This window comes from Schistocerca gregaria, chromosome 3, assembly GCF_023897955.1.
Source record: "Schistocerca gregaria isolate iqSchGreg1 chromosome 3, iqSchGreg1.2, whole genome shotgun sequence".
In the NCBI taxonomy this organism is placed as follows: Eukaryota; Metazoa; Arthropoda; class Insecta; order Orthoptera; family Acrididae; genus Schistocerca; species Schistocerca gregaria.
In genome coordinates this window covers 766480634-766502020 of record NC_064922.1, presented here as the reverse complement: position 1 = coordinate 766502020, position 21387 = coordinate 766480634, and the positions used below count along the sequence as shown (strand labels likewise).

Sequence of the window (21387 nt, the reverse complement as noted above, 5' to 3'; positions counted from 1 at the left end):
AAGAGAAATTCACACGGTGCAGGTGAATACAGAGATACATCAGGAGGTTACTAAATCCTGAAAGAAACGGAGAGACTAGCTCCACATTCAGTGCTACAAATGTCATCAAATCTTCCAAGTACTGGAAAACATTCCAACGACTCAGTAACAACCCTCACTACGTCCTTCCTATTCACCTGTGTTGTTTTTGTTCCAACCTGTCCTTTGTTCACCAACTACTGTGCCTCATTCATCTCTCTTTCCGTAAGTTCTAAAACTTAAAATTCCGTTATAACTGTATCGCAAGACCTAGACCAACCCTGTGATCTTGGTAAACTATGTTCGCCCTAAAGCACCCTTCCTATCCAGCTGTTTATCTTCTGTCACCGTTAATAATACCATTTAACATATCTTCCAGCCACAAAGTTCAGTCTTGACCCCTCTTCTTTACCTTCTCTACACTGTCACTCCGACAGTACCCCTCTTTCATTATACTAATGACTTCGATTTCCTAGCCTCTGTCTTACACTCGAATTTCAGTTCCTCCAAATTCACATAAATGATTTTACCACCTGCCCAAAGGGTTGCAACTGATTGGCTAGATTCGTTCCCGGTAAGCTGCTATATTTTAATTATTAATGTTCATTATTTATTTTAAGCTTATTTCAGCTATAGCACCATTCTGAAATAAGCATCTAGTCACAATAGATGCCCACATGGCATCAGTCACCTCTGACAGCATCGTCAGAAAATCGTTAACCGAGCTGTCCCACAATGGGAAGGTCATCACACTAACTCTTAACCACATTTAACCCCTTCTTCTGATGCCTGTGCGGTGGAGGTCAGAACCGCGACATCTGGCCTTGAAACCAAACCTGTTTCGTGTTACACTGCAGCCACACCACCATTCAAAATAGACACTAAAAGGCACCAGGGGTGGCATAAAGACCCTCAATGAAACCACCCCTTCCCTTCAGGCGTTGTTTCCCGCACATTTCGCGGTCGGAAACAACAGCTCAAAGTGCGACGAGCAACAGGACGACGTTCTTGACAATCTTTGACACTGCTGACATTCAAGGAGTACAATCACACTCAATGGTGTTGCTGGCTAACGATGTCCTTAGAGAGAGAATGACCTGTTGGTCATCGTACTGCCAACTATGGTTTTCGAGAGCGAAATGTGTGGGACTCAATGCTCGAAGGAAAGAGCCAGTTTCACTGACGCCCTTCTTGCCACCCTCTGAGGCCTTTCGTAGTCGATTCTGAGTGGTGGTGTTTCTCAAATGTTTTCATCGGCGCCTCACAGGAAAACCGCGTCATTTCAACGCTGAGCGTCGCAGTTCTAACCTCCATCACAGAGGCGTCAAAAAGAAACAGCGATGCCTGGATAAGAAGGGATGTGACGAGCTTCCCACCATGTGACACGTCCAAGTGGTGTTGGCCAGAATTGCGGTGATATTTGGTGCCAAACTGACGTCATTAACCCTTCTTACACGTTATATGAATTTATGAGCCCTTGTTTTTTTCCCCCCATTGGTTTACACCTTGCTGTTTGAAGCGCCGCCGAGCCGAGGGTTAAATCATAGAGCACCACACTTTTTTCCCATTATAGACGCAAAGGTATAGGCACTTTTCAGCCAAATTTCAAACTTTTACGTCGCAGTTGGGGACAACTACGGCGTTTCGAAGAAGTGATCCTTTAATTGTGTTAACCAGTATATAAGTCCTCCCAACTCATTCTAGTCTACATCAGGACTCCCGCCTCCCACAATTTCTCCACATTCCTTCCTTTCCACCAACTACTCAACACCTTCCATTTTCCAACTATCCACTCCAACAACTACCTTAGTCTCCGTAGTTCCGCGAGGAGGACCCGCATTTTTTTTACCCACACCCTTCAATCTTATAACACATTTTTCCTGCCCAGACTCCTTTTCTTTCAGTGAAAATCCTTAGATCTTAATGTGAAAGAGCAGTTTTGCTTTTTAGAAGAATGTAACCATTTCTGGAATGTGTATTAAACATCTAGGGTGATTCAGCTGTCAGCTGACACTACCCATGGCTTATGTAACCCCCAACGCCTTCAAAAACCACGCATTATATTTTCATATTCTCTCGCTCGCTTCACGCAAACTATTAGTTCTACAGAAAAAAGGAACCGGAGGCCAAGGTTTCCGAGTTACGTTTTCTTGAATAATTCGGAAACTACAGCCTCTACTAAAAATTTAACTGCTCTAGATTTCCTACAAAAGGTCCTGTTTATATAAGTTTTAGCACAAATATCTTGGGAACAACAATAGATATTGAAAACCGACTATCGCGGATATGAATGTAAGGTAGCTATTCATGAAAGCAAACACTATGAAACATTCTAAAACTTAAGCAAATATTATTTTCAGAAGAGATTTATTTTTTAATGGACATCCCATACTATTTCTTACGCAATCAATATTACGAAAAAGCACAAAACGAATGGCGTTGGTGGCATCGCAACATGTCAATTACCTTCCGAGAAAGTACAATGAGAAGTTGGTGCTTGGAATTAACGAAACACGGAGTTATTGCACATTCCGAGATTCAGGCATGAACTCCACATTGCTCGTAATCGCTAACTTTTCCTGCCACAAAAATAGATGTGTACATCTAAGGTTTCCCTTAGATGGATATGACTGGGCAGTCCTGTTCAGAGATTTCCAGGGAAGTCGCTGGGCCTCATCCTTACGAACATTTTTTTCTGAGAGCAGGTGAAAAATTTAGTGTATCAGAAGTTGGATTGGACAACTAGAAAGCCCGTGTTACCGCTCCATGTGCTGCAGTGACATCAGAAACACTGTCAGCAGTGAGTCGATCAGTGTTGGACCGTGCACAGTGCTGTTTGCAAATAAATGGAGATCTCTTGAAACACACGTTCTAGCGTTTCTGCTGTCAGAAACGTGATTGCATACAGGTTTACATGTAGCGTGTTTTCTAGATGTACGTTTGTTTTGTAGGCACTATTGTACATTTATGCAATCGTGTCTTCAAGTGCAAAAGTTCAGTTGTAAGGTGATCACTAAAAATGTTCAGTGACATGATCTGTACTTGTCATGCACCGTCATGCAATTAATGTACGACTTCAAACAACTAGCATTTACCGATTCTTGGCCAACCGGTAATTCGTTACCAGTATGTCCATTACACTGCTGTAGTGAAGATCATTGGACATTTATATTATTACCAGTAAACAGCAATAAATACAGCTTTTTCGCATCGTCGTACATCAATCACATCGCGATTACAAACAACTTGGGTTCACGCTTGCATCTCTGGATGTGCAATTGCGGCGCGTTCTGTTTATTTCAAGTGACAACTGCAACTTCGCTTTGCTATTTCTCTGGGATGTAATTGACATACTGCCATGCAACCAACGACATTCTTTTTGTGCTTTCTTAAGTTATTACTTGCGTAAGGCATGATGCGGGGCGTCAATTTTTTTTAAATACTTAAGTTTTAGAATGTTTCATAGTGCTTACATTCATGAGCCGCTGTCGCACATTCATACCCGCGAAAGTTCTTTGTCCAAACCTGTTGTTGGAGTTTACATAAAACATTATGATTCTTGATTTCCTTTGATACACAAATTAAAATCGAACAACTTGTATCTGCGCTGAAACTTTTAAGTGTACATGTGCACCAGTTGTTCGATTTTAATTTGTATGTCAAAGGAAATCAAGAGTTATAATTTTTTATGTAAACTCCAAAAATATTCACTCTTTTTATAGTTTTGAGAAAGATCTGTAATCTTCAAACATTTTAATAATATTTGCTGACGCTTGTAGCTCTGCACCCCATCGCTCTCCATATAGGCAGGGGTTGTTGGTGTTGTGGTCTTCAGTCCTGAGACTGATTTGATGCAGCTCTCCATGCTAATCTATCCTGTGCAAGCTCCTTCATCTCCCAGTACCTACTGCAACATACACCCTCCTGAATCTGCTTAGTTTATTCATCTGTTGGTCTCCCTCTACGATTTTTACCCTCCACGCTGCCCTCCAATGCTACATTTATGATCCCTTGATGCCTCAGGACATTTCAACCGATCCCTTCTTCTAGTCAAGTTGTGCCACAAACTTCTCTACTCCCCAATCCTATTCAATACCTCCTCATTAGTTACGTGATCTACCCACCTAATCTTCAACATTCTTCTGTAGCACCACATTTCGAAAGCTTCTATTTTCTTCTTGTCCAAACTATTTATTGTCCATGTTTCAGTTCCATACAAGGCTATACTACATACAAATACTTTCAGAAATGACTTCCTGACATTTAAATCTATACTCGATGTTAACAAATTTCTCTTCTTCAGAAACGCTTTCCTTGCCATTGCCAGTCTACATTTTATATCCTCTCTACTTCGACCATCATCAGTCATTTTGCTCTCCAAATAGCAAAACTCCTTAACTACTTTAAGTGTCTCCTTTCCTAATCTAATTCCCGCAGCGTCACCCGACTTAATTCGACTACATTCCGTTATCCTCGTGTTGCTTTTGTAGATGTTCATCTTATACCCTCCTGTCAAGACACTGTCCATTCCGTTCAACTGCTCTTCGAAATCCTTTGCTGTCTCTGACAGAATTACAATGTCATCAGAGAATCTCAAAATTTCTATTTCTTCCCCCTGGATTTTAATACCTAATCCAAATTTTTCTTTTGTTTCTTCTACTGCTTGCTCAATATACAGACTGAATAACATCGGGGGTGGCTACAACTACCACTGCTTCCCTTTCATGCCCCTCGATTCTTATAACTGCCATCTGGTTTCTGTACAAATTATAAATAGCCTTCCGCTCCCTGTATTTTACCCCTGCCACATTTAGAATTTGAAAGAGAGTATTCCAGCCTATTTTGTCAAAAGCTTTCTCTAAGTCTGCAAAAGCTAGAAACGTAGGTTTGCCTTTCCTTAATCTAGCTTCTAAGATAAGCCGTAGGGTCAGTATTGCCTCACGTGTTCCAACATTTCTACGGAATCCAAACTGATCTTCCCCTAGGTCGGCTTCTACCAGTTTTACCACTCGTCTGAAAATAAGTCGCGTTAGTATTCAACACCTGCTTTCTTTGGGATTGGAATTATTATATTCTTCTTGAAGTATGAGGGTATTTCGCCTGTCTCGTACATCTTGCTCACCAGATGGTAGAGTTCTGTCAGGACTGGCTCTCCCAAGGCCATCAGTGGTTCTTAGGGAATGTTGTCCACTCCTGGGGCCTTGTGTCGACTCAGGTCTTTCAGTGCTCTATCAAACTCTTCAATCAGTATCGTATCTCCCATTTCATCTTCATCTACTTCCTCTTCCATTTCCATAATATTGTCCTCAAGTACATCGCCCTTGTATAGACCCTCTATAAACTCCTTCCACCTTTCTGCTTTCCCCTCTTTGCTTAGAACTGGGTTTCCATCTGAGCTCTTCATATTCACACAAGTGGTCCTCTTTTCTCCAAAGGTCTCTTTAATTTTCCTGTAGTCAGTATCTATCTTACCCCTAGTGAGATAAGCCTCTACATCCTTACATTTGTCCTCTAGCCATGCCTGCTTAGCCATTTAGCACTCCCTGTCGATCTCATTTTTGAGATATTTGTATTCCTTTTTGCCTGCTTCATTTACTGCATTTTCATATTTTCTCCTTTCATTGATTAACCTCAACATTTCTTCTGTTACCCAAGGATTTCTACTGGCCCTCGTCTTTTTACCTACTTGATCCTCTGCTGCCTTCACTACTTCATCCCTCAAAGCTACCCACTCTTCTTCTACTGTATTTCTTTCCCCCATTTCTGTCAATTGTTCCCCTATGCTGTCCTTGAAACTCTCTAAAACCTCTCGTTTAGCCAGTTTATCCAGGTCCCACCTCATTAAATTCCCACCTTTTCGCAATTTCTTCAGTTTTAATCTAAAGTTCATAACCAATAGATTGTGGTCAGAGTCCACATCTGCCACTGGAAATGTCCTACAATTTAAAACCTGGTTCCTAAATCTCTGTCTTACCTTTGTATAATCTATCTGATACCTTTTAGTATCTCCAGGATTCTTCCATGTATACAACCTTCTTTTATGATTCTTGAACCAAGTGTTAGATATGATTAAGTTATGCTCTGTGCAAAATTCTAACAGACGGCTTCCTCTTTCATTTCTTAGCCCCAATCCATATTCACCTACTATGTTTCCTTCTCTCCCTTTTCCTACTGTCGAATTCCAGTCACCCATGACTATTAAATTTTCGTCTCCCTTCACTACCTGAATAATTTCTTTTATCTCATCATATATTTCTTCAATTTCTTCGTCATCTGCAGAACTAGTTGGCATATAAACATGTACTACTGTAGTAGGCATGGGCTTCGTGTCTACCTTGGCCACTATAATACGTTCACTATGCTGTTCGTAGTAGCTTACCCGCACTCCTATTTTTTTAATTCATTAGTAAACCTACTTCTGCATTACCCCTATTTGATTTTGTATTTATAACCCTGTATTCACCTGACCAGAAGTTTTGTTCCTCCTGCCACCAAACTTCACTAATTCCCACTATATCTAACTTTAACCTATCTGTTTCCCTTTTTAAATTTTCTAACCTACCTGCATGATTAAGAGATCTGACATTCCACCCTCCGATCCGTATAACGCCAGTTTTCTTTCTCCTGAAAACGACGTCCTCTTGAATAGTCCCCGCCCGGAGATCCGAATGGGGGACTATTTTACCTCCGGAATATTTTGCCCAAGAGGACGCCATCATCATTTAACGATACAGTAAAGCTGCATGCCCTCGAGAAAAATTACGGCTGTAGTTTACCCTTGCTTTCACCGTTCGCAGTACCACAACAGCAAGGCATTTTTGGTTAGTGTTACACGGCCAGATCAGTCAATCATCCAGACTGTTGCCCCTGCAACTACTGAAAAGGCTGCTGCCCCTCTGCAGGAACCACACGTTTATCTGGCCTCTCAACAGATACCTCTCCGTTGTGGTTGCACCTACGGTACGGCTATCTGTATCGTTGAGGCACGCAAGCCTCCCCACCAACGGCAAGGTCCATGGTTCAAGGGGGGAGGGGGGCAGGGGTATGAAATGAAAATAAATTTAAAATTTGGCACTGCTGTGCATCCTATGATTGGAAAGCCTCCTAGGGAAACACCGCCGCATAGTCTGCTTTCAGGATTGATATCTCGTTAGAGAAAAATTTGTCTCACATAATCGTCACTTTCGTCATTATGACCATCAGTCAGTACATTCGGTGCCAGTCATGGTCTTCGCTGCCAGTAATCAACAGCTGTCATCTTTACTGTAGTTATCGCCCTCATCATCATGCCATCGCACACCTGTCACCGCCAACGTCCTTTCAACTTCCAGAGTCAGTGTTGCTGCCCTCATAACTCAGCCGGTCAACAAAATATTTTCAGTAATAAGTAATCACTGTGACTCTTGGTCGACTGATGTGTCGTTCCTTTCAAACTTTACGTGTTCCTGTAAGTAATGTAGTTATTAATGTTTGTGTCAATAGTGCGTTATTAGAAACCGACCACTGCTGACAAAATGATCTAGCTGTGCCAAGTCCATTTTCATTTTCTACAAACTTAAGAACAAACTTTATTTACGCTTGATAAGCACAAAAGTGAAAAGCCTTTAAGGTCCTAAATAGTCATTTCTTGTGTTTCGCAAATTTGTTCAATTATGGACCAGGTCGCTATATTGCTACCACAAAGTCATGCCATAGATACCTAGCATGATGTACCTTCTCTGGACGGAGATGCCTTGAAAAATTTTGAACTATACCCTCCACACTGCACTCAAGAGACAACTCTCTAACGTGCTGGATGAATGGTTGAACGATATAATTTCATCTGAATATGAGGATGGGACTGCAAAATTGACTAGACTCTGTAGAAAATCGAGTTTGAACCTTTCTGAATGCGTGCATTTTGGTAGAGGAGTCCTTATATCGTTACGTGTAGACTGCCTGAAACTTTAGAAGCAGGTAACAGACAGTCAGCCTGTAACTTTCGTGGCCTCAATCACATGACTTGTATGATGAAACCAGTTTGGCTAGTCAGTGTCAGAAAACACACAAAATAGAATTCTTTGTTCTGCGCATTACAGTCTACAGTACTACGATCTGTTGGATCATGTAGTCTGAACTATACCCAGAATATGACAACATTTAGATGTAAAGTGGTTTTTATAAATTTGGGGATAATTAGAAACACAGCACTTACTGAGAATATATAAATGATTCAAAACAAAATACATGCTGATGCCAGTGAAATGCTGAGCTCAAGGTATACATTGTAACCAACCGCACTGCAATCGTCGATATCGTTTGCACGTAGCGGGTATCTAGAGAAGGGGAACCGGCTATTATTTAACACAGAATTGAAACAGAGCACAACTTATACAATAAGTTGGGTACGATGCTAAATATTTAGTATTTGTCGTTCCTCTGAATTGGTAACAACCTGGAACTTCTTTCCATTTCGTAGATTTCAACATTATTTTCGAGACTTTTTGTTTCAGATACAAACTAAATTCGAAATAAACATAGGTAAACACAGAATAAATGTTTCATTCAATATTTGAAGGAATTTTCTCCAAAAGTCATGTAAATTTTACCTGTTTGCGTAATACATTCATGCAGTCTCATTAATTGTTACTGATTTTGATGCATGGCTTATCATAGCAAACTGTCATGTGTTTATATATGACTATAGTTAGACAGTGTCGTTAATTTTCTTGGGATTAAAGTGCTATTCGAATGAAAGAAAGAACTGTGACAAGATGTTTACAAAAATATATTTTAAAATTTAAATACAAATAAAAATATTCATATGTATACAGTAGTTGCATATAAAAACTAACTTATGGAAGCACCATATAGGACACAAATTACATATTTGACCCGAGTTATATCATAAACCGTGGATGAAGCATGTGCTTTCAGCATATATCATGTTCTGTAAGTGTTAACGAAAGACCACTTTATGCATGTGTGTAAAGATACAATTTCAGATCAATTAGAGCAAGATGCTAACAGAACATGCACAAATGCCTTGGTGGTGTCTAACATATACCTCAACAATTTACTGGACTGTCAGTTGGTATCTACTGAAACATAAGATTGAAGGGACTAAACAAATCAGCACAAATGTTGGCATACATATTGACAAGAGTTCATTCTATTATTGGGTCTCTTGGTGAGACATGAAGTGTTTTATGAACTTTACAAATCTTTTTTGAGAGTTTGACCACAATATTATAGTCTCATGATCTCATATTTAAATGTTGTGTATTTTAGTGTTTTTAGTAAATTAAAGATATTTGTTGCCATCTTAATCAGAATGATAATTTGCTAAGAAAAAGGTAACAGTGATGATTTTTTTTTGTGTTTCCTATAAATCATTATTTTTGGTTCTGAAAACTGTTATACATGCATTGAAAGCTTGAGGTAATTTCTTCCACAGTTATACAATGACACATAATATTATAAAAGCTACAAAAGGTTTAAAATTGATAACATTGTTTTCCACTATATGCAAGACAAGCCTACTAGAAGTACGGCTTTAAGATTACAGTAGACTGAACATCATCATCATTCATTTATGTTTTGCTTTCATTTATGAAAATGGAATACTGTAATTTGTACTCTGTTGCATACGAAACCAACAGTTATTGTTCATCAACCAGCCTCATCAAGTAAGTACATTCCATAATTTACAATCAATGAATGTAACTAGCACAGATTACAAACTTACATCTGCTTAGCATCCTAGTTAAGTCACCCATGATTTCTTAGGAATTCTTCAATATTCTGGATGCTCATAACGTTTTCAATCATGAATAACAAAGCTTTGCTTCACAATTCTCAATACTGTCAATATATTAATTAAAACACAAAATATTTGGCATTTAGCAGGAACGTGATTTGTACATACAACAAATCAAATCCATAATTAAAAACCGATTTTGATCTCATAAATAAGATATCGTAACATATTGATGGTAAATATTAGACCAAGTGCAATATTCTTCCTCTTATGTAATTATCACAGTTATTTACCACTTATACTCTTCTGAGTCTGTACCTCCTTCATGTTAGGTAACAGACTCTAAAATGAGAAAGTTAAGTACTCTGAAGACTATGAAGTTTGTAGTAAATGCCACGTTTAGCTAGCAGTTCTGCATGCTTTCCTATTTCAGCAACTTTTCCATGATTGATCACACAAATGACGTCAGCATCTTGAATCGTAGATAGCCTGTGTGCAATTGTTATGCAGGTCCTACCCTCTTTCGCCTTATCAAGTGCCTCTTGGACAATCTGAAGGAAAAAATTATTACTTTTGTGATTATTATGTATTCTCAGCAAAAGATAAAAACAAAACAAAATAATGCAAAAGAGTATGACGGATAAAAAAGACTTCAAAGATATCTAAAATAATAGAAAAAATTGACCTGAGACAAAGAAATTTAAGGTAAAGCGAAGCTTAAAACTTTCTCTCAAGAGAATGTCAGATCATAGGAAAAACATGAATAGCTTCACTGCAGGACATAACTAGCAAATAGATGTATCATTTGGAGAATTCATGTGCTGCTCAACTGAGTTTTAAGGAACAGCAACAAAGACAAATGCGAAGTCGTTCGCGGCTACTCGCTGACAAACTGCCTTTAGGCTTCTGTATTGGGTTTTTCGGTCGATATTTGTCTGATGAGTTTTCTCTTGTTGGCACTGTCAGAACTTCAACCTCTATTGCTGTTGGTGGACTGGAGCTGAGCTCGTGGCTGCAGACTAATTGCACCTGGACCGCCAGTATGAACGGCCTTTTCCGTGGTCATTACCGCTGCGGTTCTACCCTTTCTAACTGCAACGGTCGTTCGCTGCAGCACGGGAATCCACGATCCGTTCACTTTGAAGATATTTTCATGTTTGTTTGTTTATTTCTGTATCTTCCCTGAACAAGCAGGTGCTATAGCTCTTCTCTACAGCAACAACTTCCGTGTCAGATAATTTTTCGAGGTGATCGTTCTCACACAGCGCGTGCTCCGCCACGGCCGATTTCTCTACCTGTGCCTACCTGCAATGCCGCTTACGTTCATTGATCGTCTAGGCTTTCGAAGATAGACTTTTCTCCGCATTGCAAGTGAGTCCCTGTTCTCCTTTGCCGATTTGAGACACTCTTTGATCTTCCTTGATGGTTGGTGTATACTCCGTACGCCCTGTTTGCATAACATCTGTCGATTATGTCCGTCACTCTGGGAATGTATGAATGAAAAGTAATATCCTACAATGCTTTTTCCGATGTATCACTTCACCGTGTGTTTGGTTCTGTGACACTTCTTATGTAACTGGTGGACCACCCATTGCACATCAGAGCCCTTTCTAGGTGCAGCATCTCGCGTCTGAGGTTCTGCCGCTCGCATACTCGTCTTGCTCGCGTAACGAGGTTATTAATTAATTATGTCCTTTTCTGGGTCGGTTGGTGATTTGAGAGTTTCTGCCGATATCGGTCGGCGTGTGTCGGTTTTTGATACACGCTGTGTCCCGGGACTTCACCATCCCTCGGGACCACAAATCTAGAAAGGGTAGCTGTTAGTCACTTTCTACCTCCAAGGTAAATTTTTTACTGGTGTGAAGACAGTCTCAGGTGTATTAGAAAGTCAACGAGCTGTTCCTCATACGGCTCGAGACAACCAAGGTATTGTAGACGTAACTCTACCTACGAGGTACGCATAAAAGTAGAAAAGCGCCTGATGCTAACCTTACAAGATGTGCTGGTCACTAGGGTTGCTGGAAACCTGCCACAAAATGTGTGTCGAAAACCGACACACTTGCTGCGTGGAATGGCCGCGCGGTCAGAGGCGCCTTCTCAGGGCCCCCTGCCGGAGGTTCGAATCCTCCCTCGGGCATGTGTGTGTGTGTGTGTGTGTGTGTGTGTGTGTGTGTGTGTGTGTGTGTGTGTGTTTGTGTTGACATTAGCGTAACTTAGATTAAGCACTGTGTAAGTTTAACGATCGATGGCCTCAGCAGTTTGGTCCCATAAGATCTTACCACAAATTTCCAAAATTTTTCCGACATACTCGGACCGATATCCCCACAAACTATCAAACCACCACCCGAGCCAGGAATGAGGCATGATTAATGCGCTCGTAACGCGAGTAAGACGGGTATGAAACGCAGCACCTCTTACACGAGATGATACACGCAGAATGCTTCTCATGAACAATGCCACATAAGAAGTGTCACATGATTAATCACTTGGCCTAGTAACACGCTGCGAAAAGAATTGTCGGATACGGTCTTTCTGCCATACGGGGTGCTAATATGGCGTAAAGGGTATGTATAAACTGACATAAAAGGTCGAAGATTGTGTTCGATCGGCAGAGGAGAAAAGGAAATCACTCGCAATGTCGGCAATATATCGCACTCACGTACATGTGGAAAAGTCGATGTTGGAATGACTGGAGTGTCAGTCAACACAAGGATCATCGGATATAAGAGACCTTGCATTGCGGCACATGGCGATGTCGACCGTGGTGGAGCACACGCTTTATGAGACTGACCACAGTATAGAGAAGAGCTATCACCCCTGTTTGTTCTGGGAAGCAACAGACATACACAATTGTGACAATAGCTTCAACAGCAAAGAATAAATCCTCCCAAGCAGCAGCGAACGACCGTTGCAGGTAGCAGGGAAGAACCGCAGCTTTATTGAGGACTGAAAAACACTTGGACGTTGGGGTGGCAAGTACCTACATTATTTTTTTAAAATAATAGTGGACACGATGTAGTAATTATCCGGATGGGACCGAAATCGGTAGATAGGATGTACGTATACAGACAAACAAATGATTACCATTTCAGAAGTTTTGCATGATTCATGACAGAGAAAGGCATACACTGATAGAGTTGTTGGATGTTCTTCCGAGCGATATGTCGAATTATGTCCGATAGCCGCGTTAGAAGGCAATAATTCCGATCTGGTTGGAGGACCCTGCCCATAGCGGTCGAAAACTTCTTCAACTGGGGAGAGATCGAGCAACTTTGCTGCCCGAAATAGGGTTTGGAAAGCAAAAAAAGCAATAAAAACCCTTGTCGCGTGCAGACGAACATCATCTTGCTGAAATATAAGCCCAGTACGGCTTACCATGAAGGGTAACACAACGGAGAGTTGAATATCGTACCGTACTGTAAGTCTGCCGCGGATTACAACCAAATGGGTACTGCTGTGTAAAGAAAGGGCACCCCAGACCATCACTCCCACTTGTCGGAACGAATGGTGGACGACAGTAAGGCTGGTAACCCACCAGTGTCTGGGGTGTCCCTAGATACATCGTCGACCTGGAATCTCATTGATTGGAGTAGAATCGTCCCAATTCGAACTGAGCCCCGAACACTTGTCTGTAGCTGCCCCAAAAAGTTGTGGGATACCAATCTGTCACACACTATACGGCCCAGCAACAAGGACTGCTGGTCTGGGGTTCAATTCCTCATCACAGCAAGATCCCTTTGGTTGTCATACACGGCGCCCTTCATGGCAAGCCATGCTGGGCGTAGATTTCAGCAAGATAATATCCACCCGCACACGGCGAGAATTTTTATTGCTTTTCGCCGTACTTCGCAAACCCTATGTTGGCCAGTAATTTGCCGGATCTCTCCCCAACTGAACATGTTCAGAGCATTATGGGCAGGAAATTTTACTGTCTAAACCGTCAGTTGGACAGAATTTAGCACGATACCAGGACATCCCACAACTAAGTAGGTCCGTGCCAAGCCGAGTAACTGCTTGCACAAGCCTCAGAGGTGGACCAACGCGTTATTGACTTGCTCAATTTGTGAAGCTCTTTCTCTTGAATAAATTATACATTTTCTGAAACTGTCTCATTCGGATAATTCCTTCGTGGTGTCCTTTTTTTTGTTATTAAAGGTGTATAATCAGCTACCGCGTGCTCGACTACAGCCGGCCGCCAGTAATGGGCGGTGAAGCGTTGACAATGTGGCCAATAGTGCTGGCGAAACTTCAGGAAACTGATCAAACAACGCCGAAGAACCTGAGACGGAAGCCGAGAGGTAATTTAGAAGCAATTACGTTTTCATGACATACCTTTTCACTCTCTGTGTCCAAGGCTGATGTTGCTTCATCCAGTAGAAGCACGCGTGGATTACGAACCAAAGCCCTTGCAATTGCTACTCGTTGTTTCTGCCCTCCACTGAGCTGTGCGCCTTTTTCACCCATGCGCGTTTCGTAACCCTGTGTCAAAAATTCACAACTAAATTTAATATTGGGCAAAGACGCCGTATATCAAAAAGATTTAAAATCTAATGTAAATTTCACCCTTCGTTAGTCAGTCAGTCATACCTGTGGCAAAGCCGTTATGAATTTGTGGACATTAGCTTTTTTTGCTACCTCGATGATTTCGTCCATGGAAACATCGCGGTCGTTGTCACCATAAGCAATATTTTCGGCAATAGTTCTGTCAAAGAGAACTGGCTCCTGTTGAACAAGTCCCAGCTGGGATCGTAGTGAAGACATTTTGACTTGGGACACATCTCGTTCGTCTAGGGCCTGAAAAGAAAAATTATTTTTCTTGCTAGATCACTTCGGAGAAGATTTCCTTTCGACACACAGCTTCAACATTTCTGCTGTACTTTGGGACAAAGAAAGAAAACGTATTTTTGAGTAACATGCTTTGAAATATAGTACTAGCAAAAAATGATTTTGAAAATATCACACTCATTCAAAGAGAAACATTTCTTCTGACAATACAACAATGAGCGTGGATTTTATTTTCGTTCATATGATCACCGTTAAAATGAGAAGTAGAACGTACGTCACGTATTCTAAAAGTAAGTTTGTGGGACAATAGAATCCCCAGAATCCCCTAAAAACATTTTCCAACGAATCCAACGAATACGCTGCACAACTAATCGCCATTTGGGAACTGTACCAGTTGAAAATGACAATCCTGAATCCCTCGTGCCAAACCATCGGCCACTAAGACATTGATTCCAGTGCAAGAAGGGGCAGCAGACGCTGAGTATGAGCTGATTAGAGTGGGTGGTGGACATGTTCCCATTTAAAACGCTGAACTTTGTCCTTAATATGGGACAGCGATGTGTGTCTGCTCCTTGCTGTGGAAAACTGTCCTGGATAACCGTTTCATACACTAAAAGTTCTGGATGGCACATCTCAGTTTGGTGAGTTATAATAGATGATCCACGTTCCATGAAATCAACCACAAAAACACTCACCTCTTTCCAGAGATGCGTAGCCACCGTTTCTCGACTCGTATACATCGACATATACATCTATTCTCCACAAGTGTGTGGCGGAGGGTAGTTGTGTACCACTGTCACCTGTCCCTTTCCCTCTCCCAGTCGCGCGTATCTCGCGGCAAGAACGATTTCTGGTAAGCCTCCACAGGGCTCGAATCTCTCTAATTTTATGTTCATGATCTTTACGCGAGATATACTGAGGTGGAAGCAATATACACTGAAGCGCTAAAGAAATAATGGTAGGCATGCGTATTCAAATACAGAGATATGTAACCTGGCAGAATACGACGCAGCGATCGCCTACGCCTATATAAGAAAAATGTCTGGCGCAGTTGTTAGATCTGTCACTCATGCTATAATGGCAAATTGTCCAGCTTTTACAGCATTTGGTATTATGGCCGCCGGATGGTAAATTTTTAATTTCGATTTGCATTTTAAAATTCACGCCGAATTCCTATCTGCATTCGTATGGAAGAATCGTAGAACTTGGGGTGTTAAGGAAAATGGCATTACCAACTTTCTACTCCTTGTAGGCGAACATCGATTATGGAAATCTCGCCTCCTACAGCGTTCAGATTGCCTCCGCGTTGAATACATGCGTTCGTCGTGCCAGTTATAGAGGCAGATGAAGGGCAGGTGACAAACAGAAAATAGCTCATTGTTGTGGAAGGTGACAGAGACCAGAGCGGTGGTAGGTTCGCGTACTCACCACAGTGCCGGAGGCTGCGTCGTAGAACCTCTCGAGCAGCTGAATGCAGGTGGACTTGCCGCAGCCAGAAGGGCCCACCAGCGCCACTGTCTGGCCTTTACACACTTCCAGGTCGAGGCCCTTCAGTACCGTCAAGCCAGGCCGTGTCGGGTACCAGAACTCCACGTCCGAGTAGCTCACATCCCCGGCTGCAGTCTGTAGAACGTCCAAAATGTGTTATTATCCATTCGCTGACAAATAAAAACTAATATGTGATTAGATAATCAAGTGAAGCTGTTCATCAAATCTTCCGAAGAAGTGTGTGAGAATTGGCCACAGTCTTTCGTGGGAGCCATCATAAGATGTTCCACAAATCACAGAGATGACAAGTACGTCTGTTGGAAACGAGAACGTTGTTCCTAAGTCTCATACCTAATTAACATCGCAGTTTCTGTGTCCACCAATCAAGGTTGTCAGTTTTTCTTTTTTTCAAACAAAGGTAGTATCTTTTACGAATCTGACATTTCTAAGCCGAACAAACTCAGGAAACTGACATCTTCCAAGGTAAAATCAACAAAAACTGATGTAAAATTTAAATATAAAAGGCTTTCCCAGAAGAAATGGTCAATAATCAGAGCCATGTCATGAACGACCATTCGAAAGTAAAAATGTCTAGATCTAAAACTCATACCTTACAAGCTATGGACACTTCCATACTATGAAACAAATTTCTTCTACTGCAGGCTCTTTGATTTCCGTATTTTGAGAGGTGGTAGTTTGGATATAAAAAAAAAGGCTAGCAAAGATGGGATCTGAAACGTATATCTTACAAGCCATGAACACTTGTTCATCTTCGACACTGTGAAACACGTGTTCTCTACTGAGAAAGTTCTCATAGCTCTTAAGGTATGCATTTTAGGGCCCAATGTTACATGACTTTTGTTCTTGTTTTGGTCCATATTACCTCCTCTTAGAATATTCCAAACAAGGAGCATGCAATAGAAGACACTTCCTTCGCCAGTTTGAAGGTGAGCAAGTGCTCATAACTTTCACGGGCTGCATTTCAGAGCCGATGTTTAGTAGATTTTTTGTTTCGATTGGTCGTACCTGTCACATTCTTGAATGTTGACCATTTCCCCTGGAACACGCTTCATACCCTATTGTTAAAGATTTATTGTTTTGAACACTTAAAATTTAAACTACGCAGGCAAAACAATTTAAATCAGCCACAATTGACCAAAAATACCACATATTACCTAATCGATATTTGTGCTCGCATTTCAAGTTTCTCAGTTGAATCCTCCATTTTCCCTGTCGAGAAACTGCAGTCGAGTGGATAATACAGCTTCTTATGTGGCCCATGACAAATAGTTTCTCTCAGCCTGCCAAGAGATCTTCGGAGGATTAAACGTCTTTCCGAAACAGTTTTAGAATACGCTAGAGAAAACAAGGAACTCACACCTTTATACATGTTCTCATGGTTTCTAAGACAGCGATGAAACCTCATATGCTTTTCATCGAACATCAACTTAGAGCAGCGCTTTTGTTAGTCTAAATTTCTTGGGACTAAAAGCTAATTTTTGGTTTTCTGTTACGTTTACAAGACTTCCTCTCATTTTAAACATAGATGCAATGAACAGAGTACTTTATGTGAAACAATATCCGCTTCGGTGTAATACGGATTTTTATATATCCCGACAATGAGTCGCTTCTGATATGGATAATCTTGACAATCCTGCCAAAACGTGACTCCTGGCAACCATACCAAGCAACAAAAGCACCTATACAAATACACACATGGTCATGGAAGGCGACGTAACGGCTGTACGATCGTGAATGCCATCCTCCTACAGATAGTGCAGCCATATCGGCAGCATATTGGCGAGGCACTCGTCTTCATGGACGACAATTCGCGCCCCCGTCGTGCACATATTGTGAATGACTTCTTTCAGGGTAACGACATCGCTCGACTAGAGTGGCCAGCATGTTCTCCAGACATGAACCCATGCCTGGGATAGATTGAAAAGGGCTGTTTATGGACGACGTGACCCACCAGCCACTCTGAGGGATCTACGGCGAATCGCCGTTGAGGAGCGGGACAATCTGGACCAACAGTGCCTTGATGAACTTGTGGATAGTATACCACGACGAATACAGGCATGCACCAATGCAAGAGGACGTGCTACTGGGTATTAGTGGTACCGGAGTGTACAGAAATCTGGACCAGCACCTCTGAAGGTCTCACTGTATGGGAGTACAACATGCAATGTGTGGTTTTAATGAACAACAAAAAGGGCGGAACTGATGTTTATATTGTTCTCTATTCCAAATTTCCGTACAGGTTCCAGAACTCTCGGAACCGAGTTGATGCAAAACTTTTTTGGTGTGTGTATTACAGAGAAAACGTTGACAACTCAGATTACATTTGAGGCGTTGCAAGGGGTGGCTAGCGAAAGACAAAAGAACGCTGTTTCAAAGGCGAAAGTGGTTGAGAAGGTGCTGCAACTTCTGTTTCATTGCTTGGATAACGCTGGAGATTTTATCATGTGCACAATATAAGCTGCAAATCTTAAACACTGGCAACTTGTCAAAGTAATACGGACCTGAAAGAACAAAACCCATTTCGCGGACCTACTTCAGTCAACAGCCGTCCACGGTGTTCAACGAGAGTGTCGATATCCTTTTGTCCTCCGTTTTCCGTCTTCATAGTGCATCAGTCCCGCTCGCCTCTGACGGTAATCTGTGACACGTATCCCAGTTTCCAGCCTTCCGTACTATTCAAAGCAAACTATGTTAAGGGGCAGTGGGTTCCAAGAACGCCAATCAGATTTCACAAAGTTACAAATACTGCTGTCGTCGACAGAAACTTATACTGCGTTCAAACAGTACGCGAAAGTATTTCCATGAAAATTAGGAGAAACGTATAACGGAGTTGAGAAATGCCACATGCGGTTTCTCTCTTTCTTATTCGTATCAAAAACAATTTCATATACCCGTATATTTAGTAGAGAAATATCACGGCAGATTATGAGAGAATAAAAAGGAAAAAAAAAGATTACAAACAACGTCTTATAGTACTACCACATACAAGATGATTTGGGAGGAAGTTCACATAATTTGGCAGGTGGTTCTGCTGGCGAAAATAAACTGAAAAGTCTTATGAACACGTGTAAGATTTTAGATCGTTACGGAACTCGAGCTGGTTGAAGATCACACACATCCATGAATAGATATGAAGAGACGTGTGAATATTGCTTACCAAAATAGTGTGTAGGCGCTATGGTGGACATAATAATAATGGTGCGACAGATGACTGATCCATCCTACAAGAGGTGTTCAAATGTACCCCACCCATCTCAATGCACTTGCAACGCGTTGGAACGTATGTTGTGTTGCACATCAACATCACCTCGGCGCGCTTTAATGCGGGCAACAGCGTTGCGTACACATTGCCTTTTAACTAGCCTCCTGAACAGAAGTCTAATGGGGTTAGGTCGGGTGACCTGACGGGCCAGTTAATGGGTGATGATTTATGACAGCGATTCTATCTTCTTCAGCCGGACACCGAAGATCAGAGCTGTTGTTGAAAATACCTGGGGATCTATACTCCATCTGTACCCGGATGCATATTTGGGGTGTTTATTGTGGCACAGATTTTGTTTGGTATCCCGACGGTATTTCTCAACAAACTTTAAGAACTGATTTAGAGTAACGCCTAGACATTTTGATGTAGGGCAATGGTGCCAGTTTCCTGAACGACCGCTTGTTCTTCAGCTGACAAGAATTAATGTGTGTTCACGTCTCACTAGGCTATACCTATGAAAGGTTTCTTCCAATTTTTCGGAAGTTTTTCCCTGATAAATATCAGTTGTACCATCGGCATGTGCAACATTTTCAATACCAAAGGGTTGAACATGTATAAATGATAAATAGTGGAAAAGCTACCACGCCGACTTGTGTTAGGCCATTTCATTCTGTTTTCCAGATATTACGTTTTTGTATATTATTTATGTTCTGCTGGCTCAGTACGACATGAAGTTTCAAAGGTGGTACCGTTGCGAATGTGTGTTGTGGTGGATCATTGAAGAGGCAACGACCCAAACACCAAGCATCTTTTGTGATATAATATTACACTGTAAACCGTTTCGCGTGATATAAAAATAATCCCTTACTATACTTACAGCAAAACCTGATAGTCAGACCCCAAAATATGGAACGTTGATGACTTCGTTGAATGTCACTCTCTTCGGCGTTGAAGAAAATACCCCATGAAGACCAGTAACACCGATATCTGCGTTTTGTTTATTAACCATATCAATAGAACAGCAATGGAACGGAATTATGCGCCCTTTTCGATACGTGAGTGCTGCCAGATCCCATCGCAACAATGTACGGGGTTTAGCGTATCTGTATTCGGTCAGTTGCTGCGGGTAACGTTAAGCAACAGGATGCGTCTCTCCTGCTTGTCACTAGAGAACTTTGGCTCCTTACCATCCTCCGGGAACGACTGTTGATGACTACAACACAGAACGAGATGACACAGCTGTACGACACTGATTTCGATTTATCTCTCTGGTAGAGTGCACAGCCCATAGACGTCTTTTATGTATTTCTCCGCTAAATTGTACAAACCGATCGTCACAACTGTTGGTACGTTACTGAGGACTTCTGTTATAGTCCAGGTACATATATCAGTGTCGAAACAAAACGCCAAAAGACATTATTAGGCAGTTTTGATATTGGTGCTACTGATGACACGAGTGGGTGCTCAGTGTCTCTCGAAATGGTTCAGTGGCAGCAGGTTTCACAGTGTGATGCAGCGCAGTACACCATCTGGCATCAGCGTTTGGTATGAGGTTCTACGGCTGGTTGACGAACAGTATTTTCGTGATTGTGTAGTGTCGCTAGAGACATTTGGCGAAGGTGATGCGACGATCTGCGACTGTTCTTTCTTGTTTCCGCTGGATTGCAAAATGAATTCAGGTAGTTTTGAAACACGTTAGTATGCTTCCCATACATTTTTAACAATTTGGAAAAAATATTTTTTGTTTCTTTGAGGAAACAAGACAAATTAAGTCAGATAACTTTGCTGGGCTGTGCTAGTCACATCAGCACCTCACAACAAAATGGCTCTGAGCACTATGGAACTCAACTTCTGAGGTCATTAGTCCCCTAGAACTTAGAACTAGTTAAACCCAACTAACCTAAGGGCATCACACACATTCATGCCCGAGGCAGGATTCGAACATGCGACGGTAGCGGTCTCACGGTTCCAGACTGCAGCTCCTACAACCGCACGGCCACTTTGGCAGGCCCCCACAACAGTTTACTGGATTAAGTTAAGTGTTAGTTACGCATCAGATTAGTTCATTTAAAATCCACCATCCGGTAGCTCATGCCCTAAAAAGAATGGAACCAATTTGTCGTACTGTGGGTTG

The 21387-nt window shown here is 41.7% G+C and overlaps 1 protein-coding gene across 1 annotated transcript in view; it reads right to left on the bottom strand.

Moving 5' to 3' along the window:
• Positions 1-8762: 8762 nt before the first annotated feature.
• The window catches only part of LOC126354016 (ATP-dependent translocase ABCB1-like), a 196009-nt gene continuing 183384 nt past the window's right edge, over positions 8763-21387 (bottom strand). Inside the window, exons 20-23 of the mRNA XM_050003339.1 lie at positions 15971-16165; positions 14345-14551; positions 14090-14236; positions 8763-10308 (exon numbers count right to left, since the gene is read on the bottom strand). Coding sequence (XP_049859296.1) covers positions 10114-10308; positions 14090-14236; positions 14345-14551; positions 15971-16165 — 744 coding nt within the window. The 3' untranslated portion in view covers positions 8763-10113. The remainder of the gene's footprint in view (positions 10309-14089; positions 14237-14344; positions 14552-15970; positions 16166-21387) is intronic.